The 20,327-nt window shown below is 40.9% G+C and overlaps 2 protein-coding genes across 6 annotated transcripts; both read right to left on the bottom strand.

Moving 5' to 3' along the window:
* Positions 1-189: 189 nt before the first annotated feature.
* cfap251 (cilia and flagella associated protein 251) lies at positions 190-10,011 on the bottom strand. Its single transcript, XM_045703123.1, has 21 exons — positions 9,906-10,011; positions 9,188-9,473; positions 8,949-9,089; positions 8,654-8,763; positions 8,453-8,561; positions 5,307-5,387; positions 5,111-5,188; positions 4,974-5,018; positions 4,661-4,863; positions 4,291-4,479; positions 3,945-4,195; positions 3,062-3,213; positions 2,761-2,934; positions 2,436-2,623; positions 2,201-2,315; positions 1,888-2,051; positions 1,721-1,811; positions 1,454-1,597; positions 1,040-1,268; positions 747-848; positions 190-551 (listed from the first exon to the last, which is right to left on the bottom strand). Exons 2-21 carry the CDS (start codon positions 9,452-9,454, stop codon positions 400-402), a joined length of 2,985 nt encoding a protein of 994 aa, XP_045559079.1. The 5' UTR covers positions 9,455-9,473; positions 9,906-10,011; the 3' UTR covers positions 190-399.
* Positions 10,012-10,230: 219 nt separating this feature from the next.
* On the bottom strand, positions 10,231-19,822 carry rabx5 (Rab5 GDP/GTP exchange factor). 5 transcript variants are annotated; one of them, XM_082966056.1, is made up of 14 exons: positions 19,718-19,822; positions 18,442-18,623; positions 18,195-18,325; positions 17,855-18,006; positions 17,566-17,635; positions 17,229-17,364; positions 16,972-17,066; positions 16,544-16,800; positions 14,706-16,426; positions 11,466-11,565; positions 11,082-11,275; positions 10,840-10,931; positions 10,601-10,688; positions 10,231-10,446 (listed from the first exon to the last, which is right to left on the bottom strand). In XM_082966056.1, the coding sequence occupies exons 2-9, from the start codon at positions 18,597-18,599 to the stop codon at positions 16,007-16,009; spliced, it is 1,419 nt and encodes a 472-aa protein (XP_082822182.1). In that variant the 5' UTR covers positions 18,600-18,623; positions 19,718-19,822; the 3' UTR covers positions 10,231-10,446; positions 10,601-10,688; positions 10,840-10,931; positions 11,082-11,275; positions 11,466-11,565; positions 14,706-16,006.
* Between the last annotated feature and the right edge of the window lie 505 nt (positions 19,823-20,327).

The raw sequence follows: 20,327 nt of genomic DNA, 5'->3' as shown, positions 1-20,327 counted from the left end.
ACACTTTTTGGGTGTTTTTGTTGACAGTCAGGAGAGAAGTTGCACTATTTCAGACGAGTTTTTTGGCCTTTATTTTGAAAGTCTCCCAGAAAGTTAGTTAATGCATAGGCTATTGATGAATTAGACTTTTTTACTTGACACAATAAGGTAAACAATTATAGTGGATGAATAAATTAAATACATTTGCAATTAAATGTTTCTACATTTTTAATATATCATAACATCTGATGTTTTCAATGTATCTTTATTAGCTATTTATATCCAATAAAAGGTCATATCAAACTACACCCATAAGGAAACGGCTGTCAATCATGTTTGTGGGTGCTTCATGAACTACAATCTTCCCATGAGTCTTTTATAGAATGAGCCCCACACTCGCACATGCAGTACATGTAATTCCTATGCAACTTCTGATCCTGAGGGGGACAACATTCCCTCTTGGGAGGAGTGAAGAATCTCTTTAATATAAATGGGGAATCCCAGGATATCACTTGCAAATGTTTCCATGGAAATCTCCTCTGGGATCTCACTCTCCAACACATCTTCTGCATCTGTCCAACACACACACACACACACACACACACACACACACACACACACACACACACACACACACACACACACACACACCACACACACACACACACACACACACAGTTTTAATGGTAGACTATCAAAACCGTGTAATTTCAGTCTCATTACGAGATTTTTAGATACTACTCTAAACTGAACATGGTGATACATACCATCACATTCAAAAGCTCCCAGCTCAGGTCCCCCCCCTTCTGGATTTAGTCCTACCAGTGTGGTGAAACATTCTGCCAGCTCATTTTCAGTCATGTGTTCCCCTGAGGCAAAAACAGGGTTGACGTGTTATTAGAATGAAATCCCATTACTGACACAGAACAAAGGAACATAAGTACATAACGCTTGCAAATTGTAGATACTGACACTACCCTGCATAAAATTATAGACACAGCAACCAGAAATGTGTGGGGACTAAGAAGATGCCAATTTACAGGCAGCTACACTAGCACACCTCTGTCCTGGAGGAGTTCCAGCAGCTCGTTCTTGTTCACCACAGGCTCTCCCATCACATTGGAGTCACCCAGGACCTGGAAGGTGTGAAGCAGTTCCTTCCTAGAGATGCCAAACGCTGGCCGGTGGTTGACGTAGAGCTTAATGAACTCCTCCAGGTCTATGTCGGTCACATATCTCCCAGACTCAGCATACCTGCTGAACTTGACTTCGTTCTGCATGTCCTCCAGCTGGATAGAGTCATGATCAACAAACATTACTCTTTCTATACTGAACTTAACTCATTTTTAGAACTGAAGATGTTATTATCACTGAAAAACAGGTAAGAAAACAGAAAATGATCAAAGACATAGATTGATCAATCGTTTCCAAATTAGCCTAGTCATCACATTAGTCCTCATTGAGGACTGTGTACCTCTTGCTCAGTGGGAAAGAAGCCCAGAGCCCTCATGACAAAGGGGACCTCTGCTAGGGGGATTCGGGTGGACACCTGTCGCATCTCCATGGAGTCAATGCCTTGGTTACGCAGCTGACAGTAATAGAAAAAGTCCTCCATTTCCTAAAGAGAAAAATTAAAGTGTCAGAACAAACAAGTATTGTACAGCCATAACAACTGATGTACCCCACTCTATACAGTTATGAATATTGATGGTTACATGATAAATATATCACTTTAACCTACTCTAAAGAGTTCCCCGTCTCTCCCTCCATCCAGGAGGCTGTAGAAGGGGATCAGCTCTTTTCCACCCAGGGATGCAGCAGCTTCTAATGCACTAATCACACAACAAGAAATAATGATTCAGTTCAACAGGACAACTCAAGGGTCTATTCAGTGAAGGGTCTACTCACTTTAAACTAATCTCCCATGAGAGGACTGTGCAGTCAGACCCCCCAGCAGTGAAGACATATCGACTGTCATAGGAGCAGGCCATAGCAGACACCCCTGTTGGGTGGCAGATCAGAGCAGAGGACTTGTGGGGGTTCCCATCAATGGGCAGAATCTGGACACCCACCTTGAAAAAGAACAATGACAAGTTACACTGAAACCAGTGTCTCTTCATTAGGCAACAAATACACACAAGTCTGGCCCTTAAATGAAGACATATTTGATCTGACTTAGGAGAAGGTGGTTTGATATGATTGGGAGTGACTCAACACTTACCTTGTCTTTTGTGATGTATGCCATGTAATGAGCACTAGGGTCATGGTCCTTAGAAAATGGAAGCATTGCCATCTTTTCAACTGGAGACCCGTATGTGGGACCAAGGAGTGTCTTTCTGCAAGAGAAACCAGAAGTATTCATTTGTGGCCTTCATACTACACCCCAATGACACAGAGATGACCAAAAATAAGAGTACTAATCATGCTTTTACAGACTCTGTTATTTGGCCGCTGACCTGCACATTTTGGTGGTGCTGTTGAAAAGCTTCATTTTGTAAAGATCCGAGGCGGTGAGCAGGAAGTCCTCTGTGGTGAGGGGTGGGTACCAGGCCATACAGGTGGGCACAGCGCTCTGCTCAATGCGCTCAGAGCTCAGGATCAGCAGCTCATCCTTGACTTTGCTGTTCTGCAGGTCATACTCCACCTGGGCAATCACCACCACACACCAAGGCAAACTTATCCAAAGTGAGTCAGCATGTCTAGTGGTTCAGCATGTGAAGAAACATGGCATGTAAGTAAACCAGAGTCCTCCTAAAATAAGTGTGAGGGATTGGGACTCACCAGTCTGCGGTCCATGCCCAGGGAGAGTAGTCTGGGTTGGGTGCTGTCCAGGTACACCCCAAATAGGAGGTCCCTGATGGGCTTATAGTGGGAGTGGTGTCTCCCCAGGTATTTCCAGCGCTGCATGCTCTTACCGGTGTACAAGCAGAACACCATCACCGCTCTTCCAGCATCCTGACAGTAGCAACAAAACAGGAGGGGAAAATACAACTTCAGTTTGATTATAAGGCTTCAAGGTAGAGGGCTCAAACCTGTTACTTTCCCTATCCCAATGCCAGAACCACATAGTGTGTCTGCTCACCGCTGTGGCCAGGTAGAGGGAGTCTGGAGAGAAAGTAATGTGAGTGATGCAGTCTTGGCTGAAGTTGAAGCGCTCCTCTGCCTCACTCAGCAATGTGCAAGCATCCAGTACATGGACAGATCCACTTGCAAAGCCAACCGCCAAATAAAATCCTATTCACACACAATGGTGGAAAAAGTACCCAATTGTCATACTTGAATAAAAGTAAAGATACCTTAATAGAAAATGACTCAAGTAAAAGTCACCCAGTAAAACACTACTTGAGTAAAAGTCTAAAAGTATTTGGTTTGAAATATACTTAAGTATCAAAAGTAAATGTAAAAGTATAAATCATTTCACATTCCTTGTATTAAGCAAACCAGACTGAATGTGTTTTCTTGTTTTATTATTTTACGGATAGCCAGGGGCACACTCCAACACTCAGAAATAATTTACAAACGAAGCATTTGTGTTTAGTGAATCCGCCATATAAGAGGCATTAGGGATGACCAGGGATGTTCTCTTGATAATTGTTGGAATTGGAAAAATTTTCTGTTGTGCCTTCGAAATGTAACTAGTACTTTTGGGTGTCAGGAAAAATGTATGGAGTAAAAAGTACATTATTTTCTTTAGGAATGTAGTGGAGTAAAAGTATAAATAGTAAAGTACAGATACCCCCCAAAAATACTTTAGTACTTTAAAGTATTTTTACGCCACTGTTCACACACACAAGATAGCCTGGTCAAAGCTGAGCCAACTCACACACAGACAGATAATATGTTCTAAGGGGAGTTATCCATACACCACAATTTGAATTTGAGAAAATGTGAGATCTTTCTACGTATGAATATAGTTTTACTGTATAGGAAATTAAACAGACAAAAAAAAGCCTCTGCTGGGTCACCTTGGGGGTCATAGGCGATGCACTGAATATGCCTCTCCTTCTCAAAGACCCTGCTGCAGATGGACACCTTGCGCTCATAGTCCCACACCTTCAGGATGCCGCTGTGGCTACCCATGGCAACAACTGGTTGCTGGGGGTGACAAGCCACAGCATGCAGTGCCTCGCAATGCTCGCGCAGCAACGTCTGCAGCACACCACCCTGTGCATTCACATGTACCACCGTCGAGCTGACTGTAGACAGGACAAAGTTCCTACAGACGAGAGGGGGGTTTAGAGGGGGAAGGAGAACAAAGCAAATACGTTACACATACACTGGGGCACAAACTGGCATCACACTGATTCTCACCGGATAACAAACATCTTGGCTTCCAGAGTGCAGTCCTTCAGATATCCCTGGCTGCTGTTGGGTGGAACTTCCTTGGAAAAGGAGATTGATGTGATTGGGTCCAGGTTGAATTCACTGTACCAGCTGATGAGCTTGAAGTTCTCATCATAGAATTTTACATGGCCCAGAGTGTCACCAGTCACAATGAAGCTAAGGAATCAAAGACCATGGGGATATACAAGGAGAGCAACAGTTAGAGAACAACAGCTACACATACCAGGCTGCAATACAAATAACAATACTTCAATAGTGGTAAGGGAGTAGAACTCCAAGCAGAAAGATAAAGCTCCTGTTTCAGCGTTGTTTGAAACCTTGAATGTTGCATGTTCACCTGTCAGTCAGAGTGAGCACGGTGATGCCGTCCTTCTGGAGGGGGATGAGCTTGACGGCTCTCCTAACGAGGGGTCTTGAGGTAGAGGAGGCCCTAACCATGTCCCACAGCACCAAGTTGCCTGCGGAGGTGGCCGAGAGGGCCTGAAGCCCCCTCCAGTGGAACACAGACTGGCTCAGCATGCCCACAACCTTGTTGAAAGTCTTTGAAAAGATGGTGAAACCACCAGAGAGTGAAAGGTGAGATTATTACATGATTATTACAATGACATGATTACAGGTTCTATAAACAACTAAACAGGTAGCGTCCTTACCTTGTCTAAGAGCTCTGGGGCAATATAATCAAGGTGTTGCTTGTCCTGAAATAAATAACTGACAATCATATACTGTAACGCTAGCTGATAACTGTAGCAGTGTTAAACCCAGAGCAAAACAAAACTGTGGTACTTGCCCTGGTGTAAAATAAGACTTGGCTCTCACTGTTGCTGAGCAGCTGAGTGATGTCGTTGGGATTAAAAATGATGTGATTCTGAAAAGGAATTTAAATCAGAACATGTTGTAAAGTCATACATTACTGCAGATATTATCATATGAATGTATTCAATTATATACACCATCTTAAATATAGTGAGACCATAAAAGCTTACCTGAAAACCATACTCCTGGTTGAGGTCAGTTACACACAATGGATCCTCTGTCTCATTTGTCCAGTCCCATATACAAACTCGCTGTGAACAGATCAGAAAGTCCTGTCCACTGTTTGTGTGTTTAAGTTCAATTAACAACATACACCTAAACTAGAGGTCGGCCGATTATGATTTTTCAACGCCGATACCGATTATTGGTGGTCCAAAAACAGCCGATACCGATTAATTCGGCACATTTTTATATATATATTTGTAATAATGACAATTACAACAATACTGAATGAACACTTATTTTACCTTAATATAATACATCAATAAAATCAATTTAGTCTCAAATAAATAATGAAACATGTTCAATTTGGTTTAAATAATGCAAAAACACAGTGTTGGAGAAGAAAGTAAAAGTGCAATATGTGCCATGTAAAAAAGCTAACGTTTAAGTTCCTTGCTCAGAACATGAGAACATATGAAAGCTGGTGGTTCCTTTTAACATGAGTCTTCAATATTCCCAGTTAAGAAGGTTTAGGTTGTAGTTATTATAGGACTATTTCTCTCTGTACTATGTATTTCATATACCTTTGACTATTGGATGTTCTTATAGGCACTATAGTATTGCCAGCCTAATCTCGGGAGTTGATAGGCTTGAAGTCATAAACAGCGCTGTGCTTCAAGCATTGCTAAGAGCTGCTGGCAAACGCAGGAAAGGGCTGTTTGAATGAATGCTTACGAGCCTGCTGCTGCCCACCACCGCTCAGTCAGACTGCTCTATCAAATATCAAATCATAGACTTAATTATAATATAATAAACACACAGAAATACGAGCCTTAGGTCAATAATATGGTCAAATCCAGAAACTATAATTTCGAAAAACAAAACGTTAATTCTTTCAGTGAAATACGGGACCGTTCTGTATTTTATCGAACGGGTGGCAACCCTAGGTCTAAATATTCCTGTTACATTGCACAAACTTCAATGTTAAGTCATAATTATGTAAAATTCTGGCAAATTAATTACGGTCTTTGTTAGGAAGAAATGGTCTTCACAGACTTCGCAACGAGCCAGGCGGCACAAACTGCTGCATATACCCTGACTCTGCTTGCACTGAACGCAAGAGAAGTGACACAATTTCCCTAGTTAATATTGCCTGCTAACATACATTTATTTTAACTAAATATGCAGGTTTAAAAAAATATATACTTGTGTATTTTAAGAAAGGCATTGATGTTTATGGTTAGGTACATTGGTGCAACAATTGTGCTTTTTTCGCGAATGCACTTTTGTTAAATCATCACCCGTTTGGCGAAGTTGGCTGTGATTCGATGATAAATTATAAAGGCACCGCATTGATGTGCTGTGATTCGATGATAAAGGCACCACATTGATTATATGTAATTCTGGACAAGCTAGTTAAACTAGTAATATCATCAACCATGTGTAGTTAACTAGTGATTATGTTAAGATTGATTGTTTTTTATAAGATAAGTTTAATGCTAGCTAGCAACTTACCTTGGCTCCTTGCTGCACTCGCGTAACAGGTGGTCAGCCTGCTACGCAGTCTCCTCGTGGATTGCAATGTAATCGGCCATAATCGGCGTCCAAAAATGCAGATTACCGATTGTTATGAAAACTTGAAATCGGCCCTAATTAAATCGGCCATGCCGATGAATCGGTCGACCTCTAACCTAAACATTATAAATTGGGACACGCACTCATCCAAACATTCAAAAAAGCACTGGTAGATTTCACAATTTATGTTTCCCCTCAACTTTAACACGGGCCTTAAAAAAAAGAGCAGCTCAGCTGGCTCAGTTGAATTACACATTATTCTATCTAACTACACCCCCATATGCCATGTCTGGAAATATGCAGACAGATGGATTAAAAGTAAGTTTACATTGTAATACTTCTGACAGCCCAATTTCTAGCTCCGCCTACAACTTCTGGACTTTATAGCATTCCCAGAAAGCATGGATTATTGAGTCATTATTAGTTTTACACTTGAGACATGACTCTGCCCTTGTGCTGTAGAATTTGTGAATTTTGTCTCTTATATAATAAATTCTATACATTAGTTTGTAGTGGATTATGCATACATTTTCATTAACTGTAATTTCATTAGTTATGCTCCAACTTTCCCTCCATCTTGTGTCAACATCAACTCTTTTTAGAACTTGGTTCCAGTAGTTTATATTTTTTTCTAAGAGATTGTTAGTTGGATATGCTCTCTGCAAAGGTTTGGTATATATTCCCTATCATATGAACATCCTTTTCTGACTCAAATAAGATTCCCTGAAGGTTGCTCTGATGTCCAAAATATTTCAAATCGACATTTCATGATATGTAACTTTTAAGTTGTGTGTATATGATACTATCTACATTGGTCAGTCCAAAATGTATTTAATTCTGTCATGGAAATACATTTATTTCCTGTTACCAAGTCATTGACGGTTTCCATGACTTTAGTTTTCCATATAGCCCAATTCGTCGATTAACTCTGAAAAGCTATCCAAGGACTGTTCCATAAGGGTGTGTTTTTAGGGTGGGATATTGTTTTTTGTAGAATCCATTTCATTTTCTCCCATACTTTTATAGTGTTCTTAACTATGAAGTTGTTAATATTCTTAGCTTTATACTTTGAAAATAGACACGTAAAAAGATTCTGGGGATGAGCATGCACATCTTCAATATGTACCCATTGCTCCTCTTCAGTACGTTTAACTATATGTTGCAAGTAAAAGCCTTGGGTGGCGAGTTGATACAATTCCAAGTCTGGAAGGTTAAAACCCTCAGACTTAGGAAGATGTAAAACTTTCCTTTTTATTCTATGAAATGTATTTGCCCATATAAAGTCTGTTATGACCGAGTATACGTTTTTAAGAAATGTCTTCAGTGAGGTAATTGGAATTACTGAAAATAAATACTAACTTTGGCAGGCATGCTATTTTAAAGAGGTTTTAGATTTAGCTATCATACTTTTTCACAAAGTAGTTTGCATTTAGTGAACTACTTTTTAAAAGTAACTTTAGTTAAGTAAACTATATTTTTCTTTAGGGTAGCTTTGTGTAGCTTAACTTCTTCCAGTGTGAAGTAATTGGTAGTTTGGTAAACTATATTTCCATTGTAGCTTCCCCAACACTGAGCTTACCTGAACATCTCCAGCTCCAACTGTAACCAGGTATTTGGAGTCCTTTGACAGTGCCAAAACTGCAACACCGCCCTCAGGGTGACTGTCAAATAATGTCCGCACAGGAATCCTGAAACATAAGCCAAACAACCACTATTTCAGAATAACAAATTGAAACAGATACATCAAAAATATAAATGTACTGTTAGAATATTGTTCTACCCTGAAAAGGAGTCCCAAATGATCACCAGACTTTCCTGTCCTCGGTCTGCTGTCACCAGCCAGCGCCTGTCCTCACTCACACACAAACACGAAATGGGGCTGCTGTGACCCTGTGGAAGGTGACCTTCAAGTTTATGTCAATACTATTTGCCTTGAACAGTTATTATTGGCTTTACCTTTGCCATTGAACACTGGCATTCCTAACAGCATAGACATAGCACTCACTCCCTATAACCACAGGCTTTTGCCAACTTCTGACCTTTCTGAGTGCATTTTGGCAACTGCTGGGCCTTACCTGAAGGACGTGTTGTGAATTTGATGTTTGGTCGTACATGACGGCTACATTGGTGCCACCATACAGGATCACCAGCTGATCCTGGTCCTGAAGGCTGAAGACAGGAAGAGCCCTGTTCATCCCAAAGGCCCACTCCAGTGTCTGTCACCAAACACATTACATTTTTCAAATATTGTGCTTTTTTTCTTAGATATATAGTTGAATAAAAATGTGTATGATAAAAATCTAATTTCATTTACCAGTGCGTGGGTTTTTACATGAGGGGACTTCGGTAACAGTGTCATTTTAGTGGCTGTGTAGACTTGAGAGACAGTTGGATTCTGATCATCTGTCTTGGGTTCCCCATTCTGTCCACTGCCACGGTCACTCATTTCACCCTCCCCTTTACTATCCTCCTCTTTTCTCTGATGCAGATCCCCTTCATCCTTGTCGAGGCCAGTTGTGGCCTGCTGCTCCTCTGGAGGGCTAGGCAAGGGGTCAATGCTCTCGGTTCCAATACCTGACATGACTCAACTCATCACAGGCCTGGTGTATTTTCAGAGAATAGACAAATGCAATTTGAAATGGATGGGTACCATGAGGGCAGTAGCTAGCAACAAAAAAAAAAACGATTGGAGCACAATGTGCTTAGTTGTCAGTTTGTTGATGAAAAATATCTAAATGTATTACGCCCCCAATCTAGCTATGTTTAATAGCTATTTTCTGCAAGTCTAATTTGAAACCTACTTAGGTTCCTACTTCTACTAACGTTAGCAAGGTATGACAGTGTTCAATAATAAATTGCCTAGCTAGCATAAACTAACTAGCTAGCTATTAGCAAGTGGACTGCTTCTTTAGAGAGGTGCAGCAAGTTGTTTCACAACGAAGAAATAAGACGAATAAACAATGTAAACTATAAATTCCCTGTTTTAGCTAAATATTTCATCGACAGTTGTAGTTGAACAGCAAAATACTCACTTCAGAAACGCATGAACCTACAGCACTGTCTAGTATGAAAGCATCTTGTTGCCTGGATACGCTTGCTGTACAGAGAATGGAGTGGCCAGAGCAAACACGAGCCAGACAGATGTCTGGGGCTTCTCACATGCAAATTGTAAATGTCTAATATCAAAAAGTAATTGCAAGGAAAAACCTGCAAGACCAAGACTGATTAACACTTTTTCATATTTTGGCAATTAATTTGTTGTAACATGTTTCTTCAGGTGAAGAGTTTGGCAAAGGGGAATGTCATCTGAAGAAAACCATTTTCACAATGAAAGCAAATGTAAACTCACACAGAAAATAACCTTAAACAATACTTTTATTAGAACATGAAATTAACATTAAATCAGTTGAAAATGGCAGTCTTCTAATCTATGGGCTCAAAAATGTAATTAACTCATTGCCACCCAGTGGCATACCAAAGCAGAGCTAGTGGTAAGGTTTACCCAAAGATGTCCCTATATGATCCTGCTGGTCACATTGTCCTTATCATTTTTGGATGGGCACAATGTTGCATCTGTTGGAAAAACAATTAACAAGAAGTCAATAGTCAATCTCTCTTAGATATATATGCATCTTGGCATGGCATGTATTTTAACATCCATGCTATCAAATGTGAACTACAAATAGAAATCAGTCTAATATCCATCTCAATAGGTAGGAAACTCAACCCAGTAAACCTCTCCCTGACCACTGCAGTGGGGTAAGGCCCGTTTGGGTTTTCTGGCCATTTCGAATCACTGTAACGCTTAATGGTTTCTACGGAGAAAATGGAAAGACAACATGTCATGCCTGGTAAGTTATCACTGTAGTGACTGCATTTCATATGATAATGATTAGGCCATTTGGCATATGAACAATAAAATAAAAGTGGTTATAACAAGATTATTTTGATCAGACTGTAACATACCCCTTCACTATGCTGAACCACCGAGGCAATATTCTGCAGGTTCTGGAAGTTCCTTGCGTTGACGGATCCAAACGCTATGATACCATCACTAACTATGGGGAAGAAACATACATTTCTCACAACTGAAAACAAAACCACCCTTAAATACCCCAAACAAACACACTAAGTAAATACCCATGCCAGTGTCGTAAAAAAAAAGTATATATATGTTTTAGGTCAATCTAGGCACTGTAAACACTCACAGCCTGACAGGCAGGGGAGCCTTGTGAGACAGCATCCGCACGAGCGAAGGGAGAGGGCAGGGTGACCTCCTGCTCCATGGACTCAGCCTGGGACTCTGCCTGGTCCTGGTCCCGCTTTGCCTTCTCTCGAGCATGCAGCCTGTGTAGGGCCATCTCAATTTCCACCATGATGGCTTTGTGATAATTCTGTATACCTGCCACGTTGACAAGGTGGTCATAGTAAGCAGAGAAAATCCAGTAGGCAGTAGCACGTGAGCAAGGGAACCCTTTACACATGCTAGAAGCAATGTACTACATCACTGTAAATTGGTTGTCTAACTGTTGTCAAGTAATATGTCAGTCAAAACATTTTATATTGAACAGCAGTACTCCAAGCTCTCTTACAAGAAATACTGTGCTTTGCTGTTCTGATCTGGTACACATTAACATCTGCGCGAGGGAAGCCCTCTGCATCAACGAGAGGACCTTCCATTCCAACGCCTTGCTAAAAGAGAACACACAAATGATTAATGAATGGAAAACATATTTCTTGCAGAATAGATGTTTTTTAACCTTTACTTAATTAGGCAAGACAGTTAAGAACACATTTCTATTTACAATAACAGCCTACCAAAAGGCCTACTGCGGGGACAGGGACTGGGATTAAAAATAAAATATAGGACAAAACACACATCACGACAAAAAAGACACCACAACACTACATAAAGAGAGACCTAAGACAACAACATAGCAGCAACAATATTATAGCCCCACAACACGCATGCACGTTGTTTGTAACGTTAGATAAGCAGTGATGTAAAGTAACAAAGTAAAAATACTTTGACGTACTTCTTAAGTCATGTTTTCGGTAACTGTACTTTACAACTTATATTTTTGACAACTTTTACTTTTACTCCACTACCTATCTAAAGAAAATATGTATATTTTACTCCCATACATTTTCCCTGACACCAAAAAGTACTCGTTAAATTTTGAACACCCAGGCAGGAGAGCAATATGGTTCAATTCACACACATCAATATCATCCCACTGGCTCTGATCTGGCGGACTCACTAAGCACAAATACTGTGTATGTAAATGATGTCCGAACGTTGGAGAGTGCTCCTAGCTGACCGTAAATTTAAAAAACAAGAATATCATGTGGTCTGGTTTGCTTAATATAAGTAATTACTTTACTTTGTCAAGTATGACAATTGAGTAATTTTCCCACCGCTGTACCTAAGTACATTTAAAACCAGATACTTTTATTCAAGTAGTATTTTACTGGGTGACTTTCACTTGAGCCATTTTCTAATAAAGTATCTTTACTTAAGTATGACAACTTAGTACTTTCCCCCACTACTGCTGACAGTGGTGTAAAGTACTTAAGTAGTTTTTTGGGGTATCTGTACTTTACTATTTATATTTTTGACAACTTTTACTTCACTACATTCCTAAAGAAAATGATATACTTCTTACTCCATACATTTCACCGGACACCCAAAAGTATGTTACATTTTGAATGCTTAGCAGGACAGGAAAATGGTCCAATTCACACACTTGCCAAGATAACACATGGTCATCCCTTTGGCCTCTGATCACAAACGTACACAAATATATATTTTGTAAATTATGGCTGAGCATTGGAGTGTGCCCCTGGCTTTCCATACATTTTAAAAACAATTAAATGGTGCTGCCTGCTTTGCTTAATATAACGAATTTGAAATTATTTATACGTTTGACACTGAAGAATACTGCTCAAAAAATAAAGGGAACACTTAAACAACACATCCTAGATCTGAATGAAATAAATAATCTTATTAAATACTTTTTTCTTTACATAGTTGAATGTGCTGACAACAAAATCACACAAAAATAATCAATGGAAATCCAATTTATCAACCCATGGAGGTCTGGATTTGGAGTCACACTCAAAATGAAAGTGGAAAACCACACTACAGGCTGATCCAACTTTGATGTAATGTCCTTAAAACAAGTCAAAATGAGGCTCAGTAGTGTGTGTGGCCTCCACGTGCCTGTATGACCTCCCTACAACGCCTGGGCATGCTCCTGATGAGGTGGCGGATGGTCTCCTGAGGGATCTCCTCCCAGACCTGGACTAAAGCATCCACCAACTCCTGGACAGTCTGTGGTGCAACGTGACGTTGGTGGATGGAGCAAGACATGATGTCCGAGATGTGCTCAATTGGATTCAGGTCTGGGGAACGGGCGGGCCAGTCCGTAGCATCAATGCCTTCCTCTTGCAGGAACTGCTGACACACTCCAGCCACGAGGTCTAGCATTGTCTTGCATTAGGAGGAACCCAGGGCCAACCGCACCAGCATATGGTCTCACAAGGGGTCTGAGGATCTCATCTCGGTACCTAATGGCAGTCAGGCTACCTCTGGCGAGCACATGGAGGGCTGTGCGGCCCCCCAAAGAAATGCCACCCCACACCATGACTGACCCACCGCCAAACCGGTCATGCTGGAGGATGTTGCAGGCAGCAGAACGTTCTCCACGGCGTCTCCAGACTCTGTCACGTCTGTCACATGTGCTCAGTGTGAACCTGCTTTCATCTGTGAAGAGCACAGGGCGCCAGTGGCGAATTTGCCAATCTTGGTGTTCTCTGGCAAATGCCAAACGTCCTGCACGGTGTTGGGCTGTAAGCACAACCCCCACCTGTGGACGTCGGGCCCTCATACCACCCTCATGGAGTCTGTTTCTGACCGTTTGAGCAGACACATGCACATTTGTGGCCTGCTGGAGGTCATTTTGCAGGGCTCTGGCAGTGCTTCTCCTGCTCCTCCTTGCACAAAGGCGGAGGTAGCGGTCCTGCTGCTGGGTTGTTGCCCTCCTCCACATCTCCTGATGTACTGGCCTGTCTCCTGGTAGCGCCTCCATGCTCTGGACACTACGCTGACAGACACAGCAAACCTTCTTGCCACAGCTCGCATTGATGTGCCATCCTGGATGAGCTGCACTACCTGAGCCACTTGTGTGGGTTGTAGACTCTGTCTCATGCTACCACTAGAGTGAAAGCACCGCCAGCATTCAAAAGTGACCAAAACATCAGCCAGGAAGCATAGGAACTGAGAAGTGGTCTGTGGTCCCCACCTGCAGAACCACTCCTTTATTGGGGGGTGTCTTGCTAATTGCCTATAATTTCCACCTGTTGTCTATTCCATTTGCACAACAGCATGTGAAATTTATTGTCAATCAGTGTTGCTTCCTAAGTGGACAGTTTGATTTCACAGAAGTGTGATTGACATGGAGTTACATTGTGTTGTTTAAGTGTTCCCTTTATTTTTTTGAGCAGTGTATATTTTAGCAATAACATTTACTTTTGATACTTAAGTATATTTCAAACCAAATACTTTGACTTTTACCAAGTAGTATTTCACTGGGTGACTTACTTGAGTAACTTTCCATTAGGGTATATATATATATATATATATATATATATAATATATACACATACACACACTTTTACTCAAGTACGACAATTGGGTACTTTTTTCCAACACTGACTGTTATGACAGACTGAATAAAATCAACATTGACTGACATACAACATATTAGAAAAATAACCTAATTTGAGCTCGCTAACGTTAGCTGGTCCACAATGTAAACGTACCAACTTACATCTCCCAAAACGTCGTAGTAAGCTTTAATTTGTTCTTCCATATACTTTAATTTCCATTGTTTTCCTTAGTCATCTTTATGATCCTCTCTCGTCCGGAAAGAACTACAACTACGAGTCGGTGAATAGCAAATAAGTCCCAGAAAGCGCGAAGTAAAAATTCTTAGGTGCAGTCACTATTTCCGGTTTCTATGTGTTGCAAAGAATCGTAAAAAAATAAATACTGTTTTCAATTCGAGACAGAGGGCAGAGCTAAATTGCCTAATAAACATCAAAACGTATTTACAAGAAAATCAGCTTCTTGGTAAAAGCAAAAATGTTTCCATGGATACAGAACAAAAATAAAGTCCACTTTCCTTATGCTTTTTCTTTAATTAGAGGTTCTGCTGTACATTCACTAACAATATTTCTTCATGATCTTCAGAAACTTTATTTAAAACATGTAAACAAGGTTCTTCACAAAAGTTAGTGCTATTAATGAGTAGAACGATTACATGGAAAGGAATCAGCTTTTAAACAAGAACAGGTATATGCAAGGGATTGTAACTGTACCTTCAACAGTCTAATATTGGAAAGTAAGACGTAATCCATAATCAAACATTCAAATAAAGTATTCTACTTTGACTGAGCCACCTCTACTTTACAGGGTTCTACAATAACAGGTTTCACATTTTATTCACAATCTTCATTACTAGTTTTTGCATAGGCACTTGGGTTTATCTTAATTGAGTAATCTAAGAAATATGATAGGAGCAATCAATAGTAAGTCTGCTCACTACCCCAGTAAGTGCTAAATTACAAAAATAATTGTCCTACTGTCCTGATATTTAACAAACTTCAGGGTGCAAGACATAGCTTTTCTCTGACAGCATATAAGAACACATTTCTTGTAGATACGAGAGTAATGTACAAACAAATAAGAACCGTAGAAACGTTAAACAAAGTCAAGAATGTAAACAGATGACAGCACTTTGTGACCTGTTAAACCAAATAGCAAAAATAATTGCTTGTGTTAACAATGGTTTCAAGATCGGCATTTGTCATCAGGTTGTGCTTTTGGTGTGCAAAGTTGGCATCAAGGAATGTTGAGGTCTGTTTTTCTTTGAGGATCCCACCGAAACAAAAATGTATGCCCTTATTTGGTACCTCCTCTGTTATCAATTATGCTACTTCCTATAGTCCTACATAAATACGTATTTTAGCCGATCACCTGCAACTCACTAATATTTACCACACAAAGCTCACAAGCATGAAGAACCAGGGTAAAAAGGTTGCCCACTGTACCTGAGTCTTAATATGGCTATCACTCTGCCTCTGTTAGACAAGTGTTGTTGTTGGACTCTTGACCATCTAGCAACAGCACTGACTGGTCTTTGACATCTGCCTGTGTTATAGTAGAGACAGAATGGCTTTGCAAAAACTCTGACTGGGCTTTAATTTCTTCTTGTGCCAGAGCAGACTGGGATGTCACCTCATCTATCTGTGCCTTGACCGACTGTACCCAATGCTGTAGCTGCTCTTTGAGGGCATTTATTCCTTGGTCCACCTTCTCCTGTCGACCCTTCAGGTCCTCTAGTTGGTCTTGCGTCTCCCTGGCCATCTTTTGCCTCTCACTGCCCCTCTTTGAGGGAGCACGGCGACCCTGCATGTACCCCTCAAACTCCTCTGGGCTAAGGTTGAGTGCTGGCCCATCCAGCTTCTCAATGAAGGCCACTGCGCAACACTACATTAAAACAAAATGATAACATTACCAAAAACAGACTGTAGTAATCTCAGCACAAGTCATTCATGACTATGTACAATCAACTAGTGTACAGTACGCATGTACATATTAGCTCACCAAATTGGTGAAGTAGTAGCCACTCTCTCCTGCCATCAGGCTGTGAGGGAGGCCGAAGCGGATCACATACTGCATGTTGGAGTGAAGCCGGGGTGGGTTGGCCTTTAGTACTACGTAAATCAGGCCAGACAGGTAGTCGTCAGCATTTGCTGGCTCACTATTGGAAGAGGAGAGAGCCTGGAAGACATTCTGACTGCACTTACATACGCATGTAAGCTTGTCCTGTGGCGCTCGCTTGGCATCCATCTCGATTATGGCTGGGGATTGTGAGTGTAACAGTTAGTCCACAGGTAGAATTTGAAAAGGTCTGGAAATGTTTTAGTCAAACTAATTTAGTCATTTGGCTTTCTTCATAATGACATTTCAGTGTTGCTGTTGTCATCTTTTATCCAAATAAAGGAACACCGTCTTCCTTTAAAATAAGTCACCTGTTATAGCAGGCAGAAAGGGATCGCTGACAACCTCAGCCCTCTCGTCAGGGAAAGGCACCCTCAGCATGTGGGGGGTGACCCAGTTTAAGGACCTGTCGAAGTTCAATTCAAATTAAAAACAATGGTGAACTAAGTTGAATCACAATACTAGTCATTAACATTGCTAAGATAGTTTATCTAGCATCACCGAGACCTATAGTACAGGGAGGGGGTTTGGTAATAATGTTAGACAAGGTTATGCATGGCAGTCTGACCGTATCCTCCTCTGGAGTGCCAAGTCTTTCACTTCATCGTCACAGCTGTCATGGCAGAACACCCACTTGTGCAGACGCGTCATGATCAGCTTCTCCATGTGCTCCATCATCTGAGAGACCTGAACCTCTGAAAGACCTACCAATACAGCAGACACAGTGAACAAGTATGTGAAGTTGGGGAATAGGGTAGAGTGAAGTGTTCAGTGCAATATGTTGTGTAATGAGACTGATATTCAAGGACAAACAAAATTATTGTCTATATGTTAAGTGAACAAACATAGGCCCACAATAATTAACATAAAATGGGAACCCACACAGCAGCTCACAAATGACTCACTACTGAAATGCACAGCGATGTTCTGGTAAAAGTCTTGAACAAGGTCAGATTGCTTCTGCACTGGCAGGCCCTGCAGCAGGAAAGAAAATATAACAAGAATATGAATTAAGAGGCTTTATTCGAACTTCAAATATCAAGATAAAAGAAAAGCAGCACAAGAAGCAGGCAATGGAAAGGAATCTGAACTTGACAATTGGAAAAGGCAGTTGAGAGGGCCGTAAAAACAAGTTGAAAGAGAAAAGTAATTGCAGAGATAAGAGTGGAGATAAAGAGGAAGGAAGCACATTACGTGGTAAGCCTCCATGGTGTTGAGGAAAGCAGTGCAACGGGACTGCAGACGTTGAGAGGATGGGTTCCTCAGCAGCTTCAGGAAGCTGGTAAAATCCCCTGGCTCAATGCTCTGATAGGCTTTTAATGTAGCCACCTGGCCCTCTGAAGACTCTGAAAGAGTATAAGGGGTCTCATAAGATCAGCTATTACGGCATTAGCCAAACATGTTTTTGTTTCGTATCACTTCAGATTATAGCATAATCCTACAAAAAAAATTCACATTAAAATACTCATACAGTTGTGGAAATGACATAACATTTTTTAATGACTGAACTGAGAGGAAGTGCAGAGGGAATCACCTGGGCGTTTAGGAGGGGACGGTCCACCCCAGAAGAGCCTCCTCATCGTATTCACTTTGCGACCCTTCTCCATATTCTTCTTCTCCTCAAATTTAGAAAAGGTGAGGGGAGAACCTGCATCATTGTGGGGCCTGACAGCAGGGAACAACAAAAAGGAAACTTTTGAATATTTCCCTGATCAAAAGACCGGATCGGTCTCTGGTGGACTTGTTTTGCCAATATTTATGAACGACAATAAAACCATTACCCAGTCTCCTGCCTGTCCGCCTCTGCTTTGCGGGTTCGTTCTCGCCAGCACTTGGAGCAAAAGCCCTGCCATGCAGGGTTGCCATAATAGCCACACGCATCCTTGCAGAGAAGCTCTGCTTGAGTGACTCGGATCCCTCTTTGCTGCTCCGCCGCCATACTTCAGCACTCTTTTACTCCCACCTGGTGACATAGCAAACAATTGTTTAACTGTTTTGAACAACTCCTAGACAAACATACATTAAGTAAATACAAACGCAGTAGTGGAAATACATGGATTTGTTACATAGCATAGTTGCAGTTGGAGTCAAATCCCCCCCTTAAAAATGTGGTCCTCCACAATTCAGAGTGTTTTCTATCCGAATGTGTTAATAATATGCATATCCTAGCTTCTGAGTTGGTGTAGGAGGCAGTTAAAAATGGGCACATATTTTTTTCAAAATGTCTCAATACTGCCCCCGAGCCCCAACAGGTTAACTGTCCGGTTGTAATTCTGTTTGTTGAATATCCTAAATTGTTGTAATGTTAATTTAGATCCAATCCTAACCCCGAGTAATATAACGATGATCAAGTAACTAGATAAACCTTTTTCACAATAAATATTACCAGTAAATGATTCATAAAATATCTAACATGATGCCATTTAATCGAGCACAACCACTGGTTCTTAGATATTTTGTCTTCGTCAAAATGACCAACCGTCCTGTCCACAGGCACAGTATGTTGAAATTTAATTGCATTTAACTTCTGGCTTCCCGCGGAGTGTTTTTGTTCAACCTAGCAGTTTAAATATGTAAATACACGCGTTGTTAAAACAAACTAACTGATTCAGACGTCTTTTCTGACAGTAAAATAAAACATATTCCTTACTTTGCAAAAAAAATATATTGTTCATTAAAGTAGTCATATTCCTGGTAAAATAGAATGTGTCGCACTTCAGCAGTTGTCCTAACGTTACCACTACTCCAGCTATAAAGTTTAAGTTAGCCCAAATTCAAAACCTAGTCATCTAATACATTAAATACAGACTCTGAGTAAAGCTAACTAGGTTAGTTAGCTAACCAAGAAATGACATGGTGAGTTCACAGCTGGTAGCTAATTTGTTGTGCTAACGTTAACTAGCTAGTTCGAGAAGGCTCCAAAAGGCTAGACAAATTAAATACTTATATATCATGCAAACATTTTAATGACGCATAACCAAAACCCAAATAGTTGGGTTCTTCGATTTTAGTAACTATAGCTAACACCTTTTGATAGCTAGCAAGAAAACGACTTACCTTGGCAGGTTCACTTGGTTGGCCGACGTGACGTGATGACGTGGCATCAGCTGCCTGTCTGATGACCCCATAGAATTAGAATACTAGAATGTTCATGAACCTTCTTACGATGGGATAACGGTCAGCCATGTTGGTCAACCATGGTTTGCCAGTGCTGTGATATTGGGCGCTTTCCAGCGGATCACTTTTGTCAAGAGTTGACCAACGTCTTTCAAAGTGTGTTGAATTATGAGTCTAAACATTGTTTGACTTGTGACTAAATGTCTACTGCATTAACTTTACACAAATTATGTGATCAGGTCATGCAGTTTTGGATGAGATCGCCTTCAAGTTGCTTCTCACCAACTGCACCATGCTGCAGCCATCAACTGCGTTGTGGGAAGCACTATTTGTCAAACAATCATTACACGGAACCCAAACCGGCTGCGGGCATGCGCTATTGTGCATAAATGTATTTTGTTCCCCTACACCAAACGCGATCACTACACTCAGGTTAAAATATAAAAACAAACTCTGAACCAATGACATTAATTTGGGGACAGGTCGAAAAGCATTAAACATCTATGGCAATTTAGCTAGTTAGCTTGCACTTGCTAGCTAATTTGTCCTA

Source organism: Salmo salar, chromosome 20 (assembly GCF_965601325.2).
Source record: "Salmo salar chromosome 20, fSalSal1, whole genome shotgun sequence".
Classification (NCBI taxonomy): Eukaryota; Metazoa; Chordata; class Actinopteri; order Salmoniformes; family Salmonidae; genus Salmo; species Salmo salar.
Note: the sequence above shows the minus strand (reverse complement) of the source record. Positions and strands in the feature narration are given on the sequence as shown.

Excerpts from the sequence above, each read along its gene's own strand:
- cfap251 (XM_045703123.1), bottom strand. The coding sequence starts at position 9,454 with ATGTCAGGTATTGGAACCGAGAGCATTGACCCCTTGCCTAGCCCTCCA. Across the intron at positions 4,480-4,660 it reads GTGCTCACTCTGACTGACAG|CTTCATTGTGACTGGTGACA; the intron begins GTGAACATGCAA and ends TTGATTCCTTAG. Across the intron at positions 552-746 it reads GGGAGCTTTTGAATGTGATG|ATGCAGAAGATGTGTTGGAG; the intron begins GTATGTATCACC and ends TGTGTTGGACAG.
- rabx5 (XM_082966055.1), bottom strand. The coding sequence starts at position 18,599 with ATGGCGGCGGAGCAGCAAAGAGGGATCCGAGTCACTCAAGCAGAGCTT. Across the intron at positions 18,326-18,441 it reads GCGGACAGGCAGGAGACTGG|GCCCCACAATGATGCAGGTT; the intron begins GTAATGGTTTTA and ends CCCTGCTGTCAG. Across the intron at positions 17,636-17,854 it reads ACACCATGGAGGCTTACCAC|GGCCTGCCAGTGCAGAAGCA; the intron begins GTAATGTGCTTC and ends TTCCTGCTGCAG.